The 20,957-nt window shown below is 35.0% G+C and overlaps 1 protein-coding gene across 1 annotated transcript in view; it reads left to right on the forward strand.

The window, feature by feature from the left end:
- CNTN5 (contactin 5) overlaps positions 1-20,957 on the forward strand; it is a 1,322,079-nt gene that overhangs the window by 1,260,891 nt on the left and 40,231 nt on the right. The window contains exons 20-21 of the mRNA XM_038004871.2: positions 760-994; positions 10,584-10,693. Coding sequence (XP_037860799.2) covers positions 760-994; positions 10,584-10,693 — 345 coding nt within the window. The remainder of the gene's footprint in view (positions 1-759; positions 995-10,583; positions 10,694-20,957) is intronic.

Raw genomic sequence — 20,957 nt, forward strand, 5'->3', positions numbered from 1 at the left:
TGGAACTGCCTTTCCATGTAAGCTTTCATATAATGGGCTTTGTCTCTCTTCCACCACTTAATACATGGCTTTTCTTCATAACAAAATTCAAGGAAAAAAATCTAGTTAGCAAATATTTATTGCGTATCTACTGTGTGTGAAGCACTGTGCTAGACAGTGGCTGGTAACTTTTCCACATTGACTGGTCAATCACAATTTTTCTTTTCTATGGTGTGCAGTTGAAACCCATGTTACAATTTAAATCTATGCCATAGAGCACAAGAAGCTTCTTGAATACCATAGTCCAATTTTTTCATGTCAGTAACCATAAAAGCAATTGCAAAGCACACTAGAAAAAATGGTTTTAACATTACTATATCTTACTTTTGTGGTCTAAAGTCTTCTGCAGAGCATTACCAATGACAAGATATTCCCAACGACCAGACCATAGGACAGTTTTCCCCAACATGTTAATCCAAATATCTTCATTTCATATACATGACTAATTGGAGCAAATTTGTTCCACTTCAAAAGTTTTCAATTCTCTTGAGATTTTTGTACATTTCAACTGATACAATTTTTCTTCTTTTACCTTTAAAGCTTTTTAACTTTCAAAGAAGTGCCAAAGTGATTGTACTATTTTGGCTTCCAATGTAGTATAAAGATTTGAGATTCTCCCTTTCTCTAGTTATCTATACGTGTTTTAAAATTAAGAATTTGGAGAAACTGGATTTTTAATCAATCATTTAGATGATAATTAATTACATTTTTCTTCTTTAGCCAGTATCTGAGGAGTTTCAGAATGGGGAAGGCTTTGGCTATATTGTGGCTTTCAGACCCAATGGAACACGTGGCTGGAAGGAAAAAATGGTGACATCCTCTGAAGCTTCCAAATTCATTTATCGAGATGAAAGTGTCCCTCCTCTTACTCCCTTTGAAGTGAAAGTTGGCGTTTATAACAATAAAGGAGATGGGCCTTTTAGTCAAATTGTGGTCATCTGTTCAGCTGAAGGAGGTCAGATTTTGTTCCTATTATTTTTATTTAACATTTTATTTTGTTATATAAATAATCAGATATTGTTGTACATATATGAGAAAATACAAATAAGGCAAAAGAAATTCATAATCTCACTAAACTTTTCAAATATATATTTTCCAACCTTTTTTAATTTTTTAAATTAAAAGTTGATTATTCCACATATGTTTATGTTTTTCACACCCTAACAATATATGGCAAACATATATCCACGTAAACAACAATATTGGTAATCCCTGCAGTATATCCCTTTCTCTGGGTGGACATTAAGCCAGTCATCTTTGGTTTGAAATTTAGATACTTTTATATTTTTTCAATATATATGTAAAGTAGATTTAAATAAATGCTTCATTTATGTGACAAATAAATATTTCTAACCCTATGCATAAAGCACTGTACTAATAAAGAAGTTTCAGACAGGGCTTTTTCTTGGAAGCTTTTCAAACACACCATGAAATCCTATGACAATCTTATGAAATAGACATTATTGTCTCCACTATGTAGAAAGAGAAACTGACTTTCAGAAAAGTTACAGAACGTGCTAAAGGTTACACTGCTTGTAGCTGAGAATTAAATCCAGGTTTGTCTAACCACTAACTCCTTGATTTTTGTATCACATGCTGCCTTTACAGGCATGACCATCTTTAATTCACAAGATAGAACTCATAGGTAGGCAGTACCAAGTAGACAATGTACCTATTTTACAGATGCGTAAACTGAAAAATGGTTATGCTTAATACATGGTAGAGCTACAGTGGAAACCCAGCTTCCTACATCAAAGATCCTGAGTTATTTCAAGTTTTAACAAAAAAATTCAATTTTCTGGGTGAGAAAAGTATAATAATACATTTAGCCTCTTAAAGTTAGCAGCTTTTCTTCTTAGTCCTTCTTCTATTCAAATGTAGGATTTCAACTGACCTTACAAATGGGGAAAAAAATGAGAAAAGGAAAAAACAGACTTATGTTTCCTAAATTTACAAATGACCGAGAAAATATTCCATCAAAGGCAGCATTCATTTTACACTCCCAATCAGTGTGGTAAATATAAACTAACCTTTATACTTCCTCTGTGCCCACATGCAGGACTTGAACAGCTCAAGAGTATTATTCATAATTAATTATTATATCTCCCATGAAGCTCATAACTTCACGGGGGATATAAATATAGTAATGTGAATATTAAAAAACAAAGATAATGGTTGATTTATGGAAGATGTAGCTTTTCAATAGTAAGCTGCCTCATATTTTTGTAATATAGAGCCAAATTTTACAGCAGAATCAGAAAGTTTATCTTAGCATAACAATAGCCAGGGAAGTGAAGAATCAAGTAATGGCAAGGAACTATAGGTATTCTGATGAGATACTCATTGCACTTAGCATCTCAGATTTCTGAGGTGTTTTCAGATAAAGCCTGTAGGCCATGTTACTTATGTTATCTAACGTAAAGGTTAAAATCAAATATGAAATTGGAGTCTCAAGCCTTAATCTACATTTATGGAAACTGAGTCTCAGAGAGGTTAAGTAACATACTCAAATTCACACCAGTAAGTGACAGTTAGAAGAAATGATAGTAAGTGACAGAGCTAGGATTTTAACCAGGTCTATATGACTGGAAAGCACATTTTTTAACTATTATACTATACTGCCTCATCAGGAATGTATACAATAATATTTTCTATTATTTATTGCTCAAAAGATCTATTTTGAAGTACATGTGTTATTCAGGAGTGCATATTCTTTTTCCTTTTAAAATGTTGGAACCTAATTATCAATTATATAGCATCAAAGGTCACATCAGAGATTAACTGGAGAAGTTTGTGAACATGCTTTTTATAGTAACAACAGTGCTGCCTGTAAGAAATTCAGCTTTGTAATTTCTTTGTCAACCTTTGCTTTGAAATTAATTTATAGCAACCACCTTGAGTTTTTTTACTTTGTGTTTTCTTAAACTTGAAATGGCTTGCCTTTGGAGATTTCTCTTTCAAGCTAGATAGAAAACGTGCATATTTTCTTTTAAAGACACTGAGGTTATTCCTGTAACATATTTCATAGTAATGTAACACTTCATTTATTTTAGTCAACTGAAATACAAAATATATTAGGCAAATTAAATCTGGACAGAGTCCTTTGTTCTGACAATGAAATTCAAGCATATATTTGGCATTTGCTCACTAATTAAGTTTACAAATTTGGAACTTTATATGTAAATATGAGTAAACTGTTAGCATCATTAGAGTGTGTCAACCAAGAAAGGCAGGACAAGGGAAAAGAAAAGCATTCACCTGGAGTTACCGGAACCTGAGTTCAAATCTGATCACACTAACTAGACCATCTTGGGCAGTTTGTTCAACTTTCTGAGGCTTAGCTTCCTCTACTTTACAAATGAAGGTCTCAAAATAGAACATCTCTGGAATCCTGTACAAATCTAAAATTAAAACTCTGTCAATGTATTCTATATTCTAAAACATCATTTTAGCTGGGAGCAGTGGCTTATGCCTACTATAATCCCAACACATTGGGAGGCTGAAGCAGGAGGATCACTTGAGCCCAGGAATTTGAGGCTGCAGTGAGCTATGGCTTTTATGGCACCACTATATTGCAACCTGAGTGAAAGAGTGAGACCTTGTCTCAAAAAATTAATAAGTGGATTAAAATAAAATAAAACATTCTTTTTAACTATTGTCTTAGTACAGATACTAATAATAGATCCACTTTTGCTATACAATAAAAAGGGAAAACCAACATCCTTTTTTAGTCACTTCACCATTTGCTTTACTTAAAAAGGAGTGAGCATTTCCAAGATTAAACCATTTTTAAAAAGAGTAAAGGCCTGTAATGCACTTGTAAAATAACGTATTACACTCTTAGACTCTTGCCAGTGCAGGTTTCTCCCCTCTATGTCTATGGATGTTCAGACAGCTTCACAGTGTGTCTTTTATCATTACACTCTTGCCCAAAGCCCAACTAATCTGAGCTAGATTGTATTTCTCCATAAGACAAATCCTGCTTCCTTATTCTTCCGTTAACCCGATCTACTTGTTTATCACCTCAAAATCCCTCCACATTCTCAGATACAGTAAAGAACAAGAGGAGTGAGACTGCCTTTCTATTTCCGTTTACAGGCTTAGTTCTTCCTCTTCCTTTCAAGATTACAGCTACATGCCTTAAGCACTGTGAAAAAGCCACCTTTTCACAGCTGACACCAAGCTAGGAAGAAAAATGTCAAATGCAGCTACCAGAATTTATGTTATTGGGAGGGAAGCACAGAACAGAAAAACTTACAAGGCGCACCTTACAGTACTACTTCTCAACCTGTTTCCCAGTGGAACATGGATAACAGATGACATTCATACCCAGAACATGCTTTTATACGTGTTTATGTGCATTCTCCATTCTCTCTATCCCTTTCTTTTCCTCTCAATAAAGTGTCTCAGAATGCAAATAAAATTATTTTAGAGAAAACCTTGAATTGACATGTTTTTCAAAGAAATCATCATTTACAAATGTTGATGCTTGATCAATAAATCATTTGGGATATGACCTTAAGTCTCACAACTCTGAGGTTTAGTATTGCCCTAGAGTACTCTCAGAAAAAGTTTCAAATGTTTTTTCTGCTAACCTTTCAATGTTGCCACAAGAGAAGCGACCCTTAATGACTCTGTCAGTGCCAAACGGCATCTGACATAAGCCCTGGAGAAGAGAGATATTTGCCTGCCAAGATATCCATGTACCCGGTACATGTGTCAAATATCTTTGCCATTTAAACCAAGCAAGGTGTATGGGCCTTCCTAAGCCTGACTTCAGACCTCTAGGGTATGATATAATTCTATACAACACCCTTATTTTGGAAACAATTCCGTTTGTTATAAAAAGAACAGTGAAATTCCAAAATAAGTTCTCAAAATGCATGATAAAACTGATAAAAAATAATTTTTTTCCAAGATAAAAACATTAAATTGGCTTTTTCTTCCACATTTCAAGAAATAATTAATACTCAAACATACCCATTTTCCACTTAGTTCTTCTCACCGTAACTTCAGAAATGAAAAGAACTGGAGCATTCAATTAAACCTAATGGAAAAACAGAAGAAAATTTGATATAGTTAATTATAGGTTGAAAGATTTATTTACTTATGATGTGCTTGATCCTTTATCCTTTCTAGTTTTCTTGGCTTTTGCCTTATCTGTAAAAAATGTCCTGCTCATGTATTTATTAAACCTAAAAAGCCTGTCCTCATTTGCAGAAAATGATATACAATTATCTCATTGCAAGTGGAGCTACCACAGCCCAAATTAAAACCTAACATTCCTAAGGTGTTATTCTCCAGATTCATCCTTAGCTGAAACTGAGCTCAGTGGGATTTAAATTAATCAATTGACATATTAGTTGTAAAATACAAGAAATAATTTCCTGTCTTTTCCAGATGATCTATTTGGATTAGTGCCTATAAAAGTTCAACTGCAGCTATCTTCACCGAATTTTTAAATAATGAAACCATACCTTTTCTCTCCAGGAGTTTATTAAACTCTCTTTTGATTAATGCTGTTGCTCTAGGGGTTTCTTGGGAAGGGATCTCTTGGGAAGTCAGGTGTATAGTCAATATTACAAGCACATACCCCAATATGACATGAAGAACTCCAGCTGCTAGGTCACTTCATACAAATGTATCATCTAAATTCATGAACATGGTAATGCTGTTCAACATTTTTAATCTAACAGAAACAAACCTATCAATCAGCCTGTCTACTACATATCCCAAGATTACAGTGAAGGAGTTAGCCATGGCCTAATTAATATCAACACAAGTAATGGGGGGCAAAAAAAAAAAGAGGTTTCCTTCTAAGCCTTTGATTCCACTAGATGTAATGCTAGTACAGTCTCAGAAATAAGTTTCTGAACTTTTATTAAATTACCCCAGTGTAATAGATGGGAGTGAGAGTGGCAGAAAACATCCTGTGATTTAGAGATCAGGAGAGTTTCAGAGATGCCTGAATGTGACATGACTGAGGAGGAGCTGTGCAGCTGAGGTTCAAAATTACCAGGGAGTCTGTGAAATAGGAATCAAAGGAGTTGATAGTGAGCCTGCGGCAGGATTAAGCGGGTGATGATGGGGATCTAGATGGTTTCTCGCAAGACCTAGAAATAGAGAGCCCAAGTGGGGAGCCTGACACAAACATTCTTGAGAGAAGTTAGATGTGGAGGGGCAAAGGGGAAAGAGAGAAATAGAAAAGAAAAAAGCATCAGGTGAGTATAACAGAGACATAGGCACAGAAGCAGAACAGTGTGGCACTCAGGGCCTGAATGCCTATGTTCAAATCCTCCCTCCACATTTAAGCAGCTGTGGGATCTTGAGTAAGTAGCCTAACCTCTCTGCCCCTTGATTTCTTCATCTGAAAAAATGCTAGTAGTAGTAACATGGTTGTTGGGAAGATTAATTACGACATGTAAAGAATTAATAACAGGGTTTGGAACACAGCAGAACCTCAATAAATAGCAATTATTAGTATTTTGAGTGATCCCTTCATCTATTTTGTCTTTTTGTTTACTTCTAATCTTATTCTATCCATTCCTCTGTCAGTTATTTGGAGGCAATTGGGCAACAAAAGAAGGAACTATCTGTGTTTTCTGTAAAACTTATTCTGTGACTCAAAATGGACTCTAGGAGGTGAAGAATGAGCCAGCCTCTTTCTTTATGCCAATTTAAAAACAGAGGAAAGAGCATTTGAGTCCCAAGTTCTAGTTGGAGCTTTTTCACAGCTAAAAGCAGAGTATGGATAAATCAACCTCTGTACGTTTTACTTTTCTAATCTGCAAAATGACAGCATGGATTTAAAACAGGTTCATTACCCCAAAGCACATAGGAGTGAGGTAAGAAATAACAATAATAAAGTACTCCTTGTGTGACATAATAGGGAGTAGTAGGAACTCTGGCATATGTAGAAGCACACGCCCAGACTGAGGGAGTCTACCACTAAACCTCATGGGCCAACACTCAAGAATTCAGGCTTCATACCGTCTTCTTTCCCCCGCCCCCCGCAAGAGAAGCCAGAAATTCATCTTTTCTTTTTTTTTTTAAATTATACTTTAAGTTCTAGGGTACATGTGCACAACGTGCAGGTTTGTTACATATGTATACATGTGCCATGTTAGTGTGCTGCACCCATTAACTCGTCATTTACATTAGGTATATCTCCTAATGCTATCCCTTCTCCCTTCCCCCTCCCGACAATAGGCCCCGGTGTGTGATGTTCCCCTTCCTGTGTCCAAGTGATCTCATTGTTCAGTTCCCACCTATGAGTGAGAACATGTGGTGTTTGGTTTCCTGTTCTTGTGATAGTTTACTGAGAATGATGGTTTCCAGCTGCATCAATGTCCCTACAAAGGACATTAACTCATCCTTTTTTATGGCTGCATTGTATTCCATGGTATATATGTGCCACATTTTCTTAATCCAGTCTATCATTCATGGACATTTGAGTTGTTTCCAAGTCTTTGCTATTGTGAATAGTGCCGCAATAAACATACGTGTGCATATGTCTTTACAGCAGCATGATTTATAATCCTTTGGGTATATACCCAGTAATGGGATGGCTGGATCAAATGGTATTTCTAGTTCTAGATCCTTGAGGAATCGCCATATTGTCTTCCACAATGGTTGAACTAGTTTACAGTCCCACCAACAAAATTCTTATTTTCAAATGTTGGCTTAAATTAATTTAACACATGATGTAGACAAACAAAACATGACTAAAGACCCACTGCCCTTGCATTTGTGACTTTGGAGCCAAATGATTTCTAGAGTCCTTTTGAGTTGTAACTTTCCATCAATCGGTTACAATGGGATGCTCAAAGTGAATGGCCATTTTCAATGCAAACCAGATGTTCTGTGATCCAGTTAGTTACTTCTGTCTGCAGACCAATTTTTGACCCAGTTGAAAATGTTCACTTGGGTATACATATTACATACTAAAATTTCTGGGAAAATCTGACTGAGGTCACTCTTTTTACATGCTGAAATTTCTAATTCAGGTCAACATAGATCAACTTCTGATACCATTCAGGGATGTTCAATCTTTTGGCTTCCTTGGGCCACATTGAAAGAAGAATTGTCTTGGACCACACATAAAACACACTAACAATGATAGCTGATAAGCTAAAAAAAGAAGAAAAAAGTTACAAAAAAAAAATCTTATGTTTTAAGAAGTTCACAGATTCTTGGGGGGCCACATTCAAAGCTGTTCTGGACCAAGCCTGGACACGCTTGATTAGATTAAGAGGGTAAAAAACAATTTAAAATGACTCTTCAGTTCTTGTTGATTGATTCACTGTCATTCAATCATATGAAATTATAACATGCAGCTCCCCAAAATGCAACTGTGAAATGTAGATGTGATGTGACCCCAATTTAAAATCCTTAGAGCTTTTAAATAAAAATTAAGGTGCTTGTTTGAGAAGCAGGTTTCTGAACATTTTTATTTACTTTTACTTTAATATTTTTTAAGCTTTCTGTGAGAGAACTACTTAAACTTGTACAGTAGTACTGAAAGTTGATAGAGAAATAATTCCTTTCTTTGGAGATAAAGAGATAGGGAAAGGTTGCTACCCCACCACATGTTTTGTGCTTCTGAAGTTATTTATCCCCCTGCAATCTTCTTTGACAAAGATGTAATTGCTTCAGCAATATAAAAGCTGAAACAAGGCATTTGGCACACAAATCTCTGCAATGCATTTATTCTGAAGAGAAGTAAAACTGCTACTGAATAGCAAATGATATTCAAAGTGTGGTTTCCTTTCAAATAAACTGTATCCTAAATCCCAGAGATCAAGTTGTACACACCTCAAAAACATCAACATTCTTTCATTTACTTGCAAAATCAAAAATGTTAACTCCTACTAAATAGCAATGGGGAAAAAATGTCCGTTGCAAGTCTGGTAATCAGAATTCTAGAATAAGATAGAAGATTTTTCCAGAATGCATGTTTTAAATTGGATAGATGCACAAATAATAGGGAGTTGGAAAGTGAGATGAGGGAAACCGCTGAGCAAAGCAAAATAATAAAAAAAAATTCAAAAAGTGACAGAATGAGCAATTGCAATTTATACTATGGCAGTAAATAATGTCAGCTCCTGTGTAAAAATTAATGTGAATTCACCAAAGCACTTTGAGATGACACAATTATAGCATGTGTTTTTAACAAAGGTTTGACCAAAAGAAAATAATTGCTTGGTGCAAACATGGACCAACCAAGTTTTTGCAGGCTCCTTTTGCAGTAACAGGCTAGATATTTTTGACTGATATATTTCAATTAATAATATATAGAAGCATTCCAGACACATGTATGACTAGCTTCTTTTAGAAAAGGAAACACCTCAGAAAATGATTATAGCTTCAATGTTGCCTTTTAATATTTTTATTTAGAACTCAATCTTTGCTATATGGTTCCCTAAATTGAAGAAAACAAAACAAAACAAAAATTTCATAGATGAAGCTGAGCTCTAATCAGTGATAAGGGGTTAGTACCAAAATCTCTACCATTGTTATGGAGTAGAATTTTTTAATAGACTTTTTACAGAACTGTTTGAACTAATGTATGGCCTTTATTCTGCCATTTCATTTAACGTGTGTTTGTGACACAGTATTTATGATTCAACCGTGTCAACACTAGAAATATTTTGTTCCTCACATCAAGTGCAGGCTCGAATAAAGTGCACCTTTTGATGGATGCCAGTCAGACGTTGTGTGTTTCAAAAAAATTAGTGTGAAAGGTCACTGAATGTAGAAACAAATGAAAAGGTGGTTTCGAGCCACAGCACTGAGCCCTTCAGGGACTTTCTTCTCCACCTGCACCTGTCTTAAAAGTCAATGCATGCCATTTAAATATCATGATTCATAGCATATTCCTTATATAATCATAGAAATGTAGTTTTCTGGTGGAACAACAAAAAGTGTCTAATGAAATTTAGATACTATTTATGCCTACACAGAATAAAAAATAAAATAATATGGTATTTTGTGAATGAACATATTTAACGCCAAGCACAGTACTCAATATTTTATATGTACTATTCTAATTAAAACCAACCTTTAAATCTATGAGATAATAATCTCTCATTATAGTCATGTTATAGATGAGGGAACTAGGGCTTAGAGATAAAACAACTTACCCAAAGGTAAATAAATAGCTAAATAAATGTTTTAAGGCAAAAAACAACAGCAGCGGCAACAACAAAAAAAGCAAACCCTGACGCCACAGTCCATTTTTATAGGCATTATGCTAGATTGGCAGAAAATTTAAGTTCCCCAGAAATGTCTTAGCTGATCCAAGGATGAATGTCTTTGCCTGTCTTGCTAGATTTGTCATTTGTCATTGGGAAGGTATTTATGAGACTTGACCCAAGTATAGAAACCCAAAAGGATCACCTTTATATTTTGTTGTGTTTTTTATAACTACCACAGCCCTTCATTTCAAAAATAAGGTAAGAGGAAGTTAACACCTGACAGACTCAGGTGCAATGCTTTGATGGACATAAACTTTTTATAATTGTGTTTTATTTTCCTTCATACAGAACCCAGTGCTGCTCCCACAGATGTCAAGGCAACAAGTGTGTCTGTGTCAGAGATTCTTGTTGCATGGAAACACATTAAAGAGAGTCTAGGAAGACCACAGGGATTTGAGGTATGAACAGAATGATTGAAAATAAGCCTTATTATTTCTTGTGGCATCACATTCTCCTAAAGAGAGATCTAGGTGACACTTCAGAATTTCAACAGAATTTCTTTGAAATTTTGTTCTATGTTAAAGAAACTAAGAAATACTATTTTACTGACATCTGTTATGTTGCTCATTAACTGGTTTATTTTTCAGGACAATAGCTTCCATAGCACTATGCAAAGATGTTTTTAAAAGACGAAAATAGAGTTTTAGACAAAAGCAGGAGCTATAGGTAGATATTTAATGGTATCCAATTTATTGGTCATTTTAAAAGTTTTTGTGTCTTTCTTTCTAATAACTTAACATATAAATACAAGTTTTCCTTTTGTACTTTCTTGGTATCTCTTACCCCCAGTGCTGAATTATCAAATTTTGCTTGGAATTTAATGATCTGTATTGTATCTATGTATTCAGATAGTTTCTTTTTGTCCCTTAAATGTTGCTATTTTTAAACATAGTTATTCCAGTCTTATAGTGGTGAATATTTCATATCAAATGAATAACACCAATGAAATTTTAGCCTCCACAGAGACCAGCAGATTGTGAGTAGTCTGTGAACATGAATATTCTATGATAACAAGATTCGGCTTGTTATCACACACAGCTCTTGTTCTTGTTCTTGCCTTGCTTGGCCAATCATGGAGAGGAATAAGGGGGATAATGTCTAAAAGACAAAAAGAATTAGCATCTGACCCAAGACTTTAGTTGCATTTAAAAAAAAAAAAATTATTCTTACTTTTTCTCTGCTTCAGTTCCCATTAAGAGAAAATCATCTTGTGTTTTGAACAATGATCAAGTATAGGACTTGTACACTAACATGGTTTCCAGGTTGAAACATATTTTTAATTCTATTTGAGTTTTCAAATAATGCCTGATAATTATTTAACATACAGGTGGTATTAGATAATGATTTCTATGTAAAGAATTTATACCATTTTTCTAAGAGTTACAGCAAAAACAATTTATGGGAAACTATTACCTACTTATACAATATCATGGACTTATTTCTACAATCTTGCTTCAATTAATTATTTGGAATAATTTAGTAAGTATCTCATTATGACTGCATGTTTATGTGATGAATATTTCTGTTTCTCCCTATCCTTCAGGAACCATGTTTGTTTATCATTAAATCTCAGCAAATTATAGTATTTATATTTGGCCCATAACTGACCACAATAAATATATGTTGAATGAATGAATGAATGTTTGTGCAGAACAATTAGCCCCTTTCTATCCAACTGCAGAAAACATTGTGGTGGTTTTTCCAGTTTCCCTTCTCTATGGAGTGTGCCTCCTCCAGCTGCTGTGAGTGTTGACTGCTAATGGTTCTCAGCTCCCACTCTAGAGAATTGCCCTCCACGGAGGAGAGCTACATTACTTGGAAAGTGACCTCATCACACTTAGTCAGCCTAAGATCAATGACTGACTGATACTGGTCTCTTACCTCAGGGAGGAAACAACTTTATGGTGTAGTTTATGATACAGAGCCTTGCTGTATGCATCAGGCCAAAGCCAGATTTCCTGGAACCACATTCTTGCTCAGCTCCCTCTAGCTCCCTATTCTGAGTTCCTCCCTTTTTTAATAGGTTTTACCTGTAAGCATCCTCATAGTAAATAATATGTACCAAAATCCCTATCTCAAGTTCTGCTTTTGGGGACTTCAACCAAAAAGAACTACATTAGTGTGAATTCACTCTAAACCTCTGAATCGGAACATCTGGGGCAGACGTCTGGGGTGTGTACTTTCAGAAAGCCACAAAGTATATTCTGGTGCATGGAAGAGTGACAATCCAGGCTCCTATATCTCAGAGGGATGTTCCTTTTATATAGCCAGTCACCCTCAAGCTTTTTTTTTTTTTTTTTTTTTACCTGCCCTATTAGCATGACCTTCAGATAACCATCATTATTCACCATGTTGACATCTCTCTGTGAGGTCCTGCAGAGATCACATGTGCACAATTCTTCCCTTCCTAAATATAAATCATTCATTCTTTAATTCAATAAATATTTATGTAGACCTATTAAGTACCAGACATTGAGCTAAATGCCAGGAACAAAACAATGAGCAAAACAAAGTCCCTGCTCTTATAAAGCTTATATTGTAGTAGGGAAGGCACACAATCAACAAACTAAGAAATAATCGTATGTTTTTTTTAAAAAAATATGTGATATACTTTCAGTTGATGATACAGGCTATATAGAAAACTAGGGCAAGAAGGTAAAGAGTGAGAGAGTCTGATATTTTACAGAGGTTTGAGAAATCAACCTTTCTGTGGTTGTGACGTGTGAGTAGAGACATGATGTAATGAGAGACAGCAGAGAGAACAGCAAGCCCAAGAGCTCTGAAGTACTAGCACGCTGGACTTCTTCAAAGAACAGGAAGTGAGTAATTTTAGTGAGACTAGGGAGCACAAGGAGAGTGGTAGCAGGATGATGATGAAGAGATTATCAGGACAAGGAACAGGTTTCTGGGGTCTTAGGAATCAGAGAAGTTCAGATTTCATCCAAAGTGTAAGAAGTCATAAAGTATTTCTAACTGTGAGGGACAAGTCAAGATCTGACATATGTAAAGCCTCTCTCAATCTAGAAGGTAGAGAATAGACCCTGGGGAGGACCTCAGAGAGAAGAGCAGAGGGGCAGCTGTTCCATCCTCAGTGACAATGAGGCTGCTTTCTACTAGAGTGGTAGCAGTGGAGTTGATAAGAAGTGGGCATTTTAAAATATATTTTGAATTGAAGTGAGACAGAATTTGACCACAAACTACATGTAGGCTGTGAAAAAGATGAGACAAAGATAATTGCAGAGATATTTACCAAGAAAATAGGTAAATGACATTGTCATTCACAGAGATGAAGAACTCACAAAGAAGAGTGGGTTTTAGAGTGAAAATCAAGGATTCTGTTTCGGATCTTGAGTTAAGAGGAAGATTGGGGATGGAGCTATAACTATGGGAAATCATCAGAATATAAATAGTTTTTACGCATATACCGGCTGAGATCACTGAATAGTTGATAAAGAAGGTGCCTGAGAATTGAGCTCTGGGGTGGCCCATAATTTGGAACTCAGCAAAGGAGATGAGAGGGTCTGGCTGAAGAAACTAAGGAGGAGACACTGAAGAAATGCAGAAGCCAAGAGAAGAATTTCAAAATGGAGAGAATGTTCCATAGTGTCAAATGCTGCTGGGAAATTCAGAAAGATGAGACCTGAGATTGCCAGATGGATACAGTAATGTGGAGAATGTAAGTAACTTTGATGAGAGAGATTTTCTGGAATGCTGATAATGAAGGCTTGACTGGAGGTTAAGATCAAGATTACTCAAGAGTGACACTCAAGACCATCAGAGCACAATGTTTTCACTAGATTGGCTTCATTCAAAATAACTTATTGCAAGCAAAAATGGAATATATTTAAAAACAGAACGTTAATAAGAATGAATCAAATTCTGGAACAATCATCATAATGACCACATTTCTGAATTAAAATAAATCAACAAAAATTCTGACAATGACTTTATACAAAAAAATGGGGACAGAATTCATGGGCATGGTAACTATTCCATTTCATAGTGCATTATAAATTGTAGTTTCAAAATATGGCATCTTGTTACTAGAAAATAAAAATAAATATCTCATTAATTTGGAAATTCTTTGCTTTTTATAAATAGAACATAATGAAAACTTTGGCTAAATATGACATTAACTGTTATTTTAAGTATATTCTGCAAAGACTGTTTTTGATTTACATTGTTTCATAACTGAATAGCTGCATGTATATTTAACACTAAATATGATGTAGGTGAAACTTTCAGAATCTCTCTTACTCTCTCTTTTCTGTATTCTTTTTCTCTTGAAAGAGAGCTCTGCCTCTGTCCTTCACCAAACATATCTGGAATTTACTGCTCTCATCTTCTCCCCACTTATTTTTCTCTATCAAAAATGTCACTGAGTAAAAGATCTCCCTAATTATTACCAAAATATAATGAACCCAAAAAGCTTAACAATTTTGCTTACTTTTATCCTCTTTTTCACTCTATCCCTACCACCATCCTACCTATATTTACTAATGGTCAAATTCAGAGCATGGTGACAATGAAACAAATATTGAAACAAGGGCAGTTGTCACCAAAACCAAAATTATCGGTTTCACATTTTATGTACTTATAATGTCAGTCCTATGAGTCACTTTTCTAGCCATAATTTTAACTTTCCCTGCAAAGTCTAAAACAGCAAGCTACTACAAAAGCATTAACTATGAACCATTTTGAAAATAGAGAAGACAGTGTTTTCAGCTGCCCCTCTTATTTTTCCCAAATCAGAACATAAATAAGATAGATAAGCTTCTGCTCTTATGAATGTTACATCCTAATGGGGGAAGACAATTTTTTAAAAAATCAAACAAGTAAGTAACAAGATAAACTCTGATAACAATACACATGGAGGGTCAAAAGTATAGCAGACCTGGTTCCTGTGAGAACAGAAAGAAAGTGAAGCGCTGGAAAATTAAAATAGTTGGAGGATTAGGTAGAGACAAGATATGTATAGATATATGGATTATGGAAAAAAAAAAAAGTCTGTATTGTATGTGAAGTGCAGTAGAAAGCCATTGAGACAATTTAAGGAGGGAAGTCACAATGTTCAATTTATGGGTTTTTTTTTTTTTTAATCACTCTGGCTGCTCTTATGTGAAGAATGAAAGGGAGAGGAAAGAAAGGTCAGAGAATTGCAGTTAAGAGTTATCACAATAATCCAAGCAAGAAATGATTGTGGCCTAGACTTCAGCCATAGCAGTGGAGTGGGAGAGAAGCAGGCGTATTTTAGAGGCAGGACTGGCAAGATTTGCTGTTTGATCTGATGTGGAGGAAAGAGAAATGATGATTCCTGCATCTCTGGCTTGGTCACATAGGTAAATTGTGCCATTTACCAAAAAAAAAAAATGAAGAAATCTGAACAAAGAACAGATTTGTAGCTAGGAAATCAAGAGTTCTATTTAATCACATTGAATTTTTGATGCCTACTGGAAATCTAAGAGGGTAAGTCAGATAGGCAGTAGAACATGCCAGTTTGGAGTCTAATGGAGAGAACAGGGCTGAAAACATGGAAGTGGCCATTATAGAAGTGGTATTTAAAACCATGTTGCCATAGAAAAGCACCAGAGGACAAAATTTCAAGAGGAGAGGACAGAAGTAGAGAGGAGGGGAATGAGGGGGGCTATGCTATGTCCTGGAAGACTCAGCATTTAGAAGTTGAGCTGAAGAGGAGGAATCAACAAGGAGACTGGCAAGGAGAATAAATCAGTTTGGTAGCAGGAATACCACGTATGAATCAAAAAAGTTAAAGGAGTTGACCAAAAAGAGGGAACTGGCCAACTATGCTTAATGCTGCCAAGAGATCAAGTGAGATAACGATGGAAAAGTGTCTGTTTGGTTTACAGGTTATTGGTGATAACTTCCACAATCAAATAAATAATCAATATCCCTTATGTTGTCAATTAGTAACTTCAAGTTATAGACATTTAGTAACCTTAATATTGCCACTGCTTCTGAAGAATGGTTGGTGGAAATAGTTTGAGGGCAAACGAACGTCATTTCAGAGCTCTCAGCCCATCAGCACCTTACTTGATGTGGAGTTTCCTGTATCATGTCAGGACACCAAGGGGTTTTGGTATTCATTCTTGTGTTGAGAATCACAGCTCTCCAGTGTTGGTATCAGAAATGGTTAAGAGCAAAATTCAACCTCTGAATATATTTTTGCACTGCATATTATAATGTGAGCATAAGTAGCCACTGCAGAAAACTCTTTTCGCCTCAAACAAACAGAGTGAAAAGAAGTCAAGTTGAGACTTTAACATGGTGTTTGCCTTGATGTATCAGGCATTATAGAGAAGGTAAATAAGAAACAAGATATCATTTCTGAAGTCATGTACACAGATTTATTTCCTTCTAGAATATGTTTTCTGTCAAGTCCATACCCATGTTCCACTTTGAAACTGATGACTGTATCCCTGGAATATATAGTGTGGTATTAACTAGTAACACCTCAATGCATTTTCCTTAATAAATAATCAAACCAGAACCTATTTGTGATTCACTTCTCTCTGAAATCTTTGTATTTTCTTCTCTACTAATTGAGGGAAACTACACTTGAGCAAGAGTCATTTGGAGAGAAGATGGCATCATTAAGGGCAATAAAGTCCTTAAATCTCTCATAGCCTTACCTGATCTCCCTCCTGCAAGTTGCTATTAGTCTTTCCCTTCCCACTTCTGACTACAGGTTCTTCTGATTTGGTTGCAGCCTGACTCTCATTCTGACCCTAAGTTGGCAGTCAAATGCCATCTCACATTTCCCTGACCTGACTTTCTTTATGTTTCATTTGAATCTCGTTAATTATTTATTCATTTATTTAACTAGTATTCATTAAATACCTGCTATGTTTTGATGCAGTATTCAGGCTGAAACAATAAATAAAACTGAGTTCCTGACCTTATGAAGTTTGCAGTCTAGCAAGGGAGACTTTTTCTATTTTCTTGAGTTTTTGTATTTTGCTTCAATCCTAAACTAGGGTCTTGATCCTAACTTCTGGTAGCTCCTTTTGCTGATGACTTGGTTTTGATAATCTTTTCCCTGATGCATTTCTGCAGAACATCAGTAAGGATCTCAGTCAGAGACTTCCCTGGTAGCATTTGTCAATAATCTACTTACACTTGGCATTTTGGCCTTTCACAAGGAAGCTTCCGTTATAGCTTAATTGGTTTAAGAAATAATAAATCAAGCATTTTGACTTAAACTTATTTTCATTTTTAACTAACCCAACACTTTCAAGTACATGAAACAATTCAAATCAAATAGTGATTGATTTTTGTTATTAAATTGATGAACTGCTTTATCTAATAGAATGTTCATAGCAATTAAGATAGTAAGAATAGTTTTGCAAAAAGACAAGGTCAGAATGATAACAGCCCAGACAAAGTCATCAATGGTAAGGGGCTTGAGGACAATTTAGCAATTTTATCTCTTTCTGTTTCTGAGTGGATCCATCTGTGGACATCTTAAAAGGTCACAATTAGGCTACATGAGAACCCCACTGTACAAAGAAAAATGGTGTCTCTTCCTTTCAACCAGCTGCCTCCTGAAAGGACAGCACTACCTCACAAAAATGACCATCTGAAGAAATAAGAAAAAAAATATGAAATTCCAAATGTAGACATTAATCCATCTATTTGTATTTTTCAAATATTTGAGAAATTTTGTCAACATCTGGTTAGAACCACCCATTTGTAAATTTTGGTTACCTGCATGGAATTAGCTTGAAATTTTATGGCAGCAGGGACTAAATGTAGAAAGCACTGACACTGAGATATGTGAAATGTCTAGCTTATGATATGCAGCATGATTGAAAATTGAAAGTGGGCTGTATTTATTGAACAACTTTGATTCATGAATAACCATGAGTGTCCCATCTGGATTGCCATCTCTGTCACTAGCCCATACAAGTAAATTATTAGGTTCAGTTTTGAATTTATGAACCCACCAGCATTAAGTGTCCTGTGAATGGTAATCTCTGAGTCCTAGAGCAGAGTCCCTCAAGCTTTTCAGAACATAAAAGGATTTTTATGCACATACAAATTCAGAGCAGATGCCACTCTGGCAAGAAGGAAGAGCAAAGGATAAGGCCAAATTTCATAATCATTTCTGTGATTTTCCCAGATCAGCAAAACAGACAAAGTAAATTGTGATAATGGAATGTTGGATGGTTCATTTTTTTTCACTCCTTCACTCATCAAGCATTTATTCAGTATCAGGCACTATTCTGGGCACTGAGAATATACATATAAATAAGATCTAGTCCTTACCCTCAAAAAGCTCACAGTCTAATATTGAGGGAGGTTTATGGGAAGTTAAACAAAAAAGAAATACATTGGAACAATATAATTCTCGTGTCTATAATTATCCCAGGATTCCTTAGGATCCTGATCCTCTGAACGAACTGTGTGAATAAATTTGTGCCAATGCCCTATATGGGTGTAAGTTTCTCTGTTTTCATGAAAATATGCTTCTGTCCTGAAATTGTCCTTAATTTTCTAAATAAGTCAACGAATAAAAGTTATATTAACTGAATAAAAATGAAACTTTTTTCAGTAGACATAATTTTTAAAATATTTATATTATATTTCATATTCTGCCTGTGGAACAAAGTCTTCCATGATTGTCAAGTTTATGGTGCTTGTATTCATTCATCCCTTCTTTTAAGATAATTATTAACTGTATTTTTATCTTTTTAATAGCTAGATTCATTTTAACAATAAGCAACAATATATTTTGCAGCATGAGTTTAAGTGCACAGTGTCCTGGTTTCAATTCTGAACATTTTAGTGATTATTAAGGAAAAAAAAAGACAAAACAACTTGTCCCATTTTACAATACTCACTAAAAGGCACCTCTAGCAACTTCTTTGCTTGGGCTATGTACAAGGTTCACGTGTTCATTTTAAACCTTCCAGAGGATATGCAACTCAGAAGTTCATTTTAGACATGTCACTAAAGCCATTTCCACTTATTGATTGCGCTGAAAAGACACCAATTGTGTTTTGCTCTATAAAAGAAGTCGTGGTGGGGATTTCTTCAGGGCAGAAGGGACAAGGTTGTTGTTATTCTTTATTTTATGATCTGACTGTAATCATTAGAGTAGGAGACAAAACAAATGGGGCTCCCCGTTCTCTGACAATAACTCATGCTAGACAGGTTGTATTTAATTTGTATAGTGGGGGGAGGAAATGTATTTGTGTGAAGATGGACTTTCAGATACAAGTTAAAGGGGAGAAAGAAGCTGAAATGAAGCCAGTCACCAGAAAGCTAACAATGACTGTTTTATTTTCCATATGCTATGTGGGTAGCAGCCATTTTACAGACCCTCTCTGGCTGTTTATTAATACTACATAAAAGTAAGAATACAAAAAACTAAACAATAAGAAAAAATAAAATGCCAATTTTATCCTATCTTTTCTGAAATTCTGAGGACTCTCATTTAAATAGCTTTTATGTCACTATCATTAGATTTCTTTCTTGGCTTATTTTCATAGACTGTGAGGCTAACTAAAAATTATGTTTTCTGAAAATCATCAAGTCAAAAGCAAATTGAAGTAATGTGTCCATTGTTTAACTTGTTCTTTTCTTGTCCTATTGAAACACAACTCTATAATTTTTATCAAAAATAGTTACTCACTTTACTGTGTTTTTGTTTCATTTGATTCTAAATGTGTGGCTTCGTGGTTGAAGTTCTCTAACCCAAACAACTTTAAAATTGTTTTTCTATGAAATTTTGACATAAACTATTTTATTTTCAAGACTATTAGGATGTTTTCCTGAACATACTGTAGTAACACAAATGGAACCAAAAGAGTATTGATGATATGTTTTATCATATTCAGAAGTATTTCTCATTTTTTTCACTATTCAACATGAATGTGAATTTACTGCACCACCTCTAAACAAAGATTTCTAATCCCTAAACCCAGCCATCCATGAGTTCATCAAATGTCCATCCTCAGTTTCACTCTATTATGTAATGCACATTTGTAGAAGCAGAGCATCCATGCAAAAAAAAAAAAAAAAATGAAATCAGAAATGTAGATAGCCATTTATTTATAATTGACATTCTAAGAATGTCAATTACTAATGGACTAACTGCCAATTACTAAAGAGCTGAGACTTTACTTTCCAAAGGACAAAGCTTTTAAACAAATCTACACACAGAAAAGTGCACAAATTATTTTATTTTACAAATACTTGCACATTTTTGTTGAAATTTTCTGAGAACAGCCCATTTAAAAATTTCTAAATTGTGAAAAAAATCTTCTTCCTTTGAAGGCTAGGTTTATACCTGAAGCACCTGACAATGTACCTGTGATAGAGGAGTGCTAAATCTATGAGTGTTGCACAGATACAGACATGGGCTTCCTTAATAAAGTAGGAAATGAAGACATTGTATAAGGTGAACCCAAAATTAAAAGGTTTACAAAATATACACTTAGCATTATAAGAATTCTAATTGCTAACTGAGTAAATGCCAATTACTAAATAGCTGAGACTTTATTTTCCAAAGGGCAAGGCTTTTTTCTTTACATCTGCATACAGATAAGTGCACAAATCACAAACGTATAGTAATAGCTGAATGAATTACTATGAAGTAAACACACTTGTCTAACCATAATCCAGTCCATGAAGCAGAAT

Source organism: Chlorocebus sabaeus, chromosome 1 (genome assembly GCF_047675955.1).
Source record: "Chlorocebus sabaeus isolate Y175 chromosome 1, mChlSab1.0.hap1, whole genome shotgun sequence".
In the NCBI taxonomy this organism is placed as follows: Eukaryota; Metazoa; Chordata; class Mammalia; order Primates; family Cercopithecidae; genus Chlorocebus; species Chlorocebus sabaeus.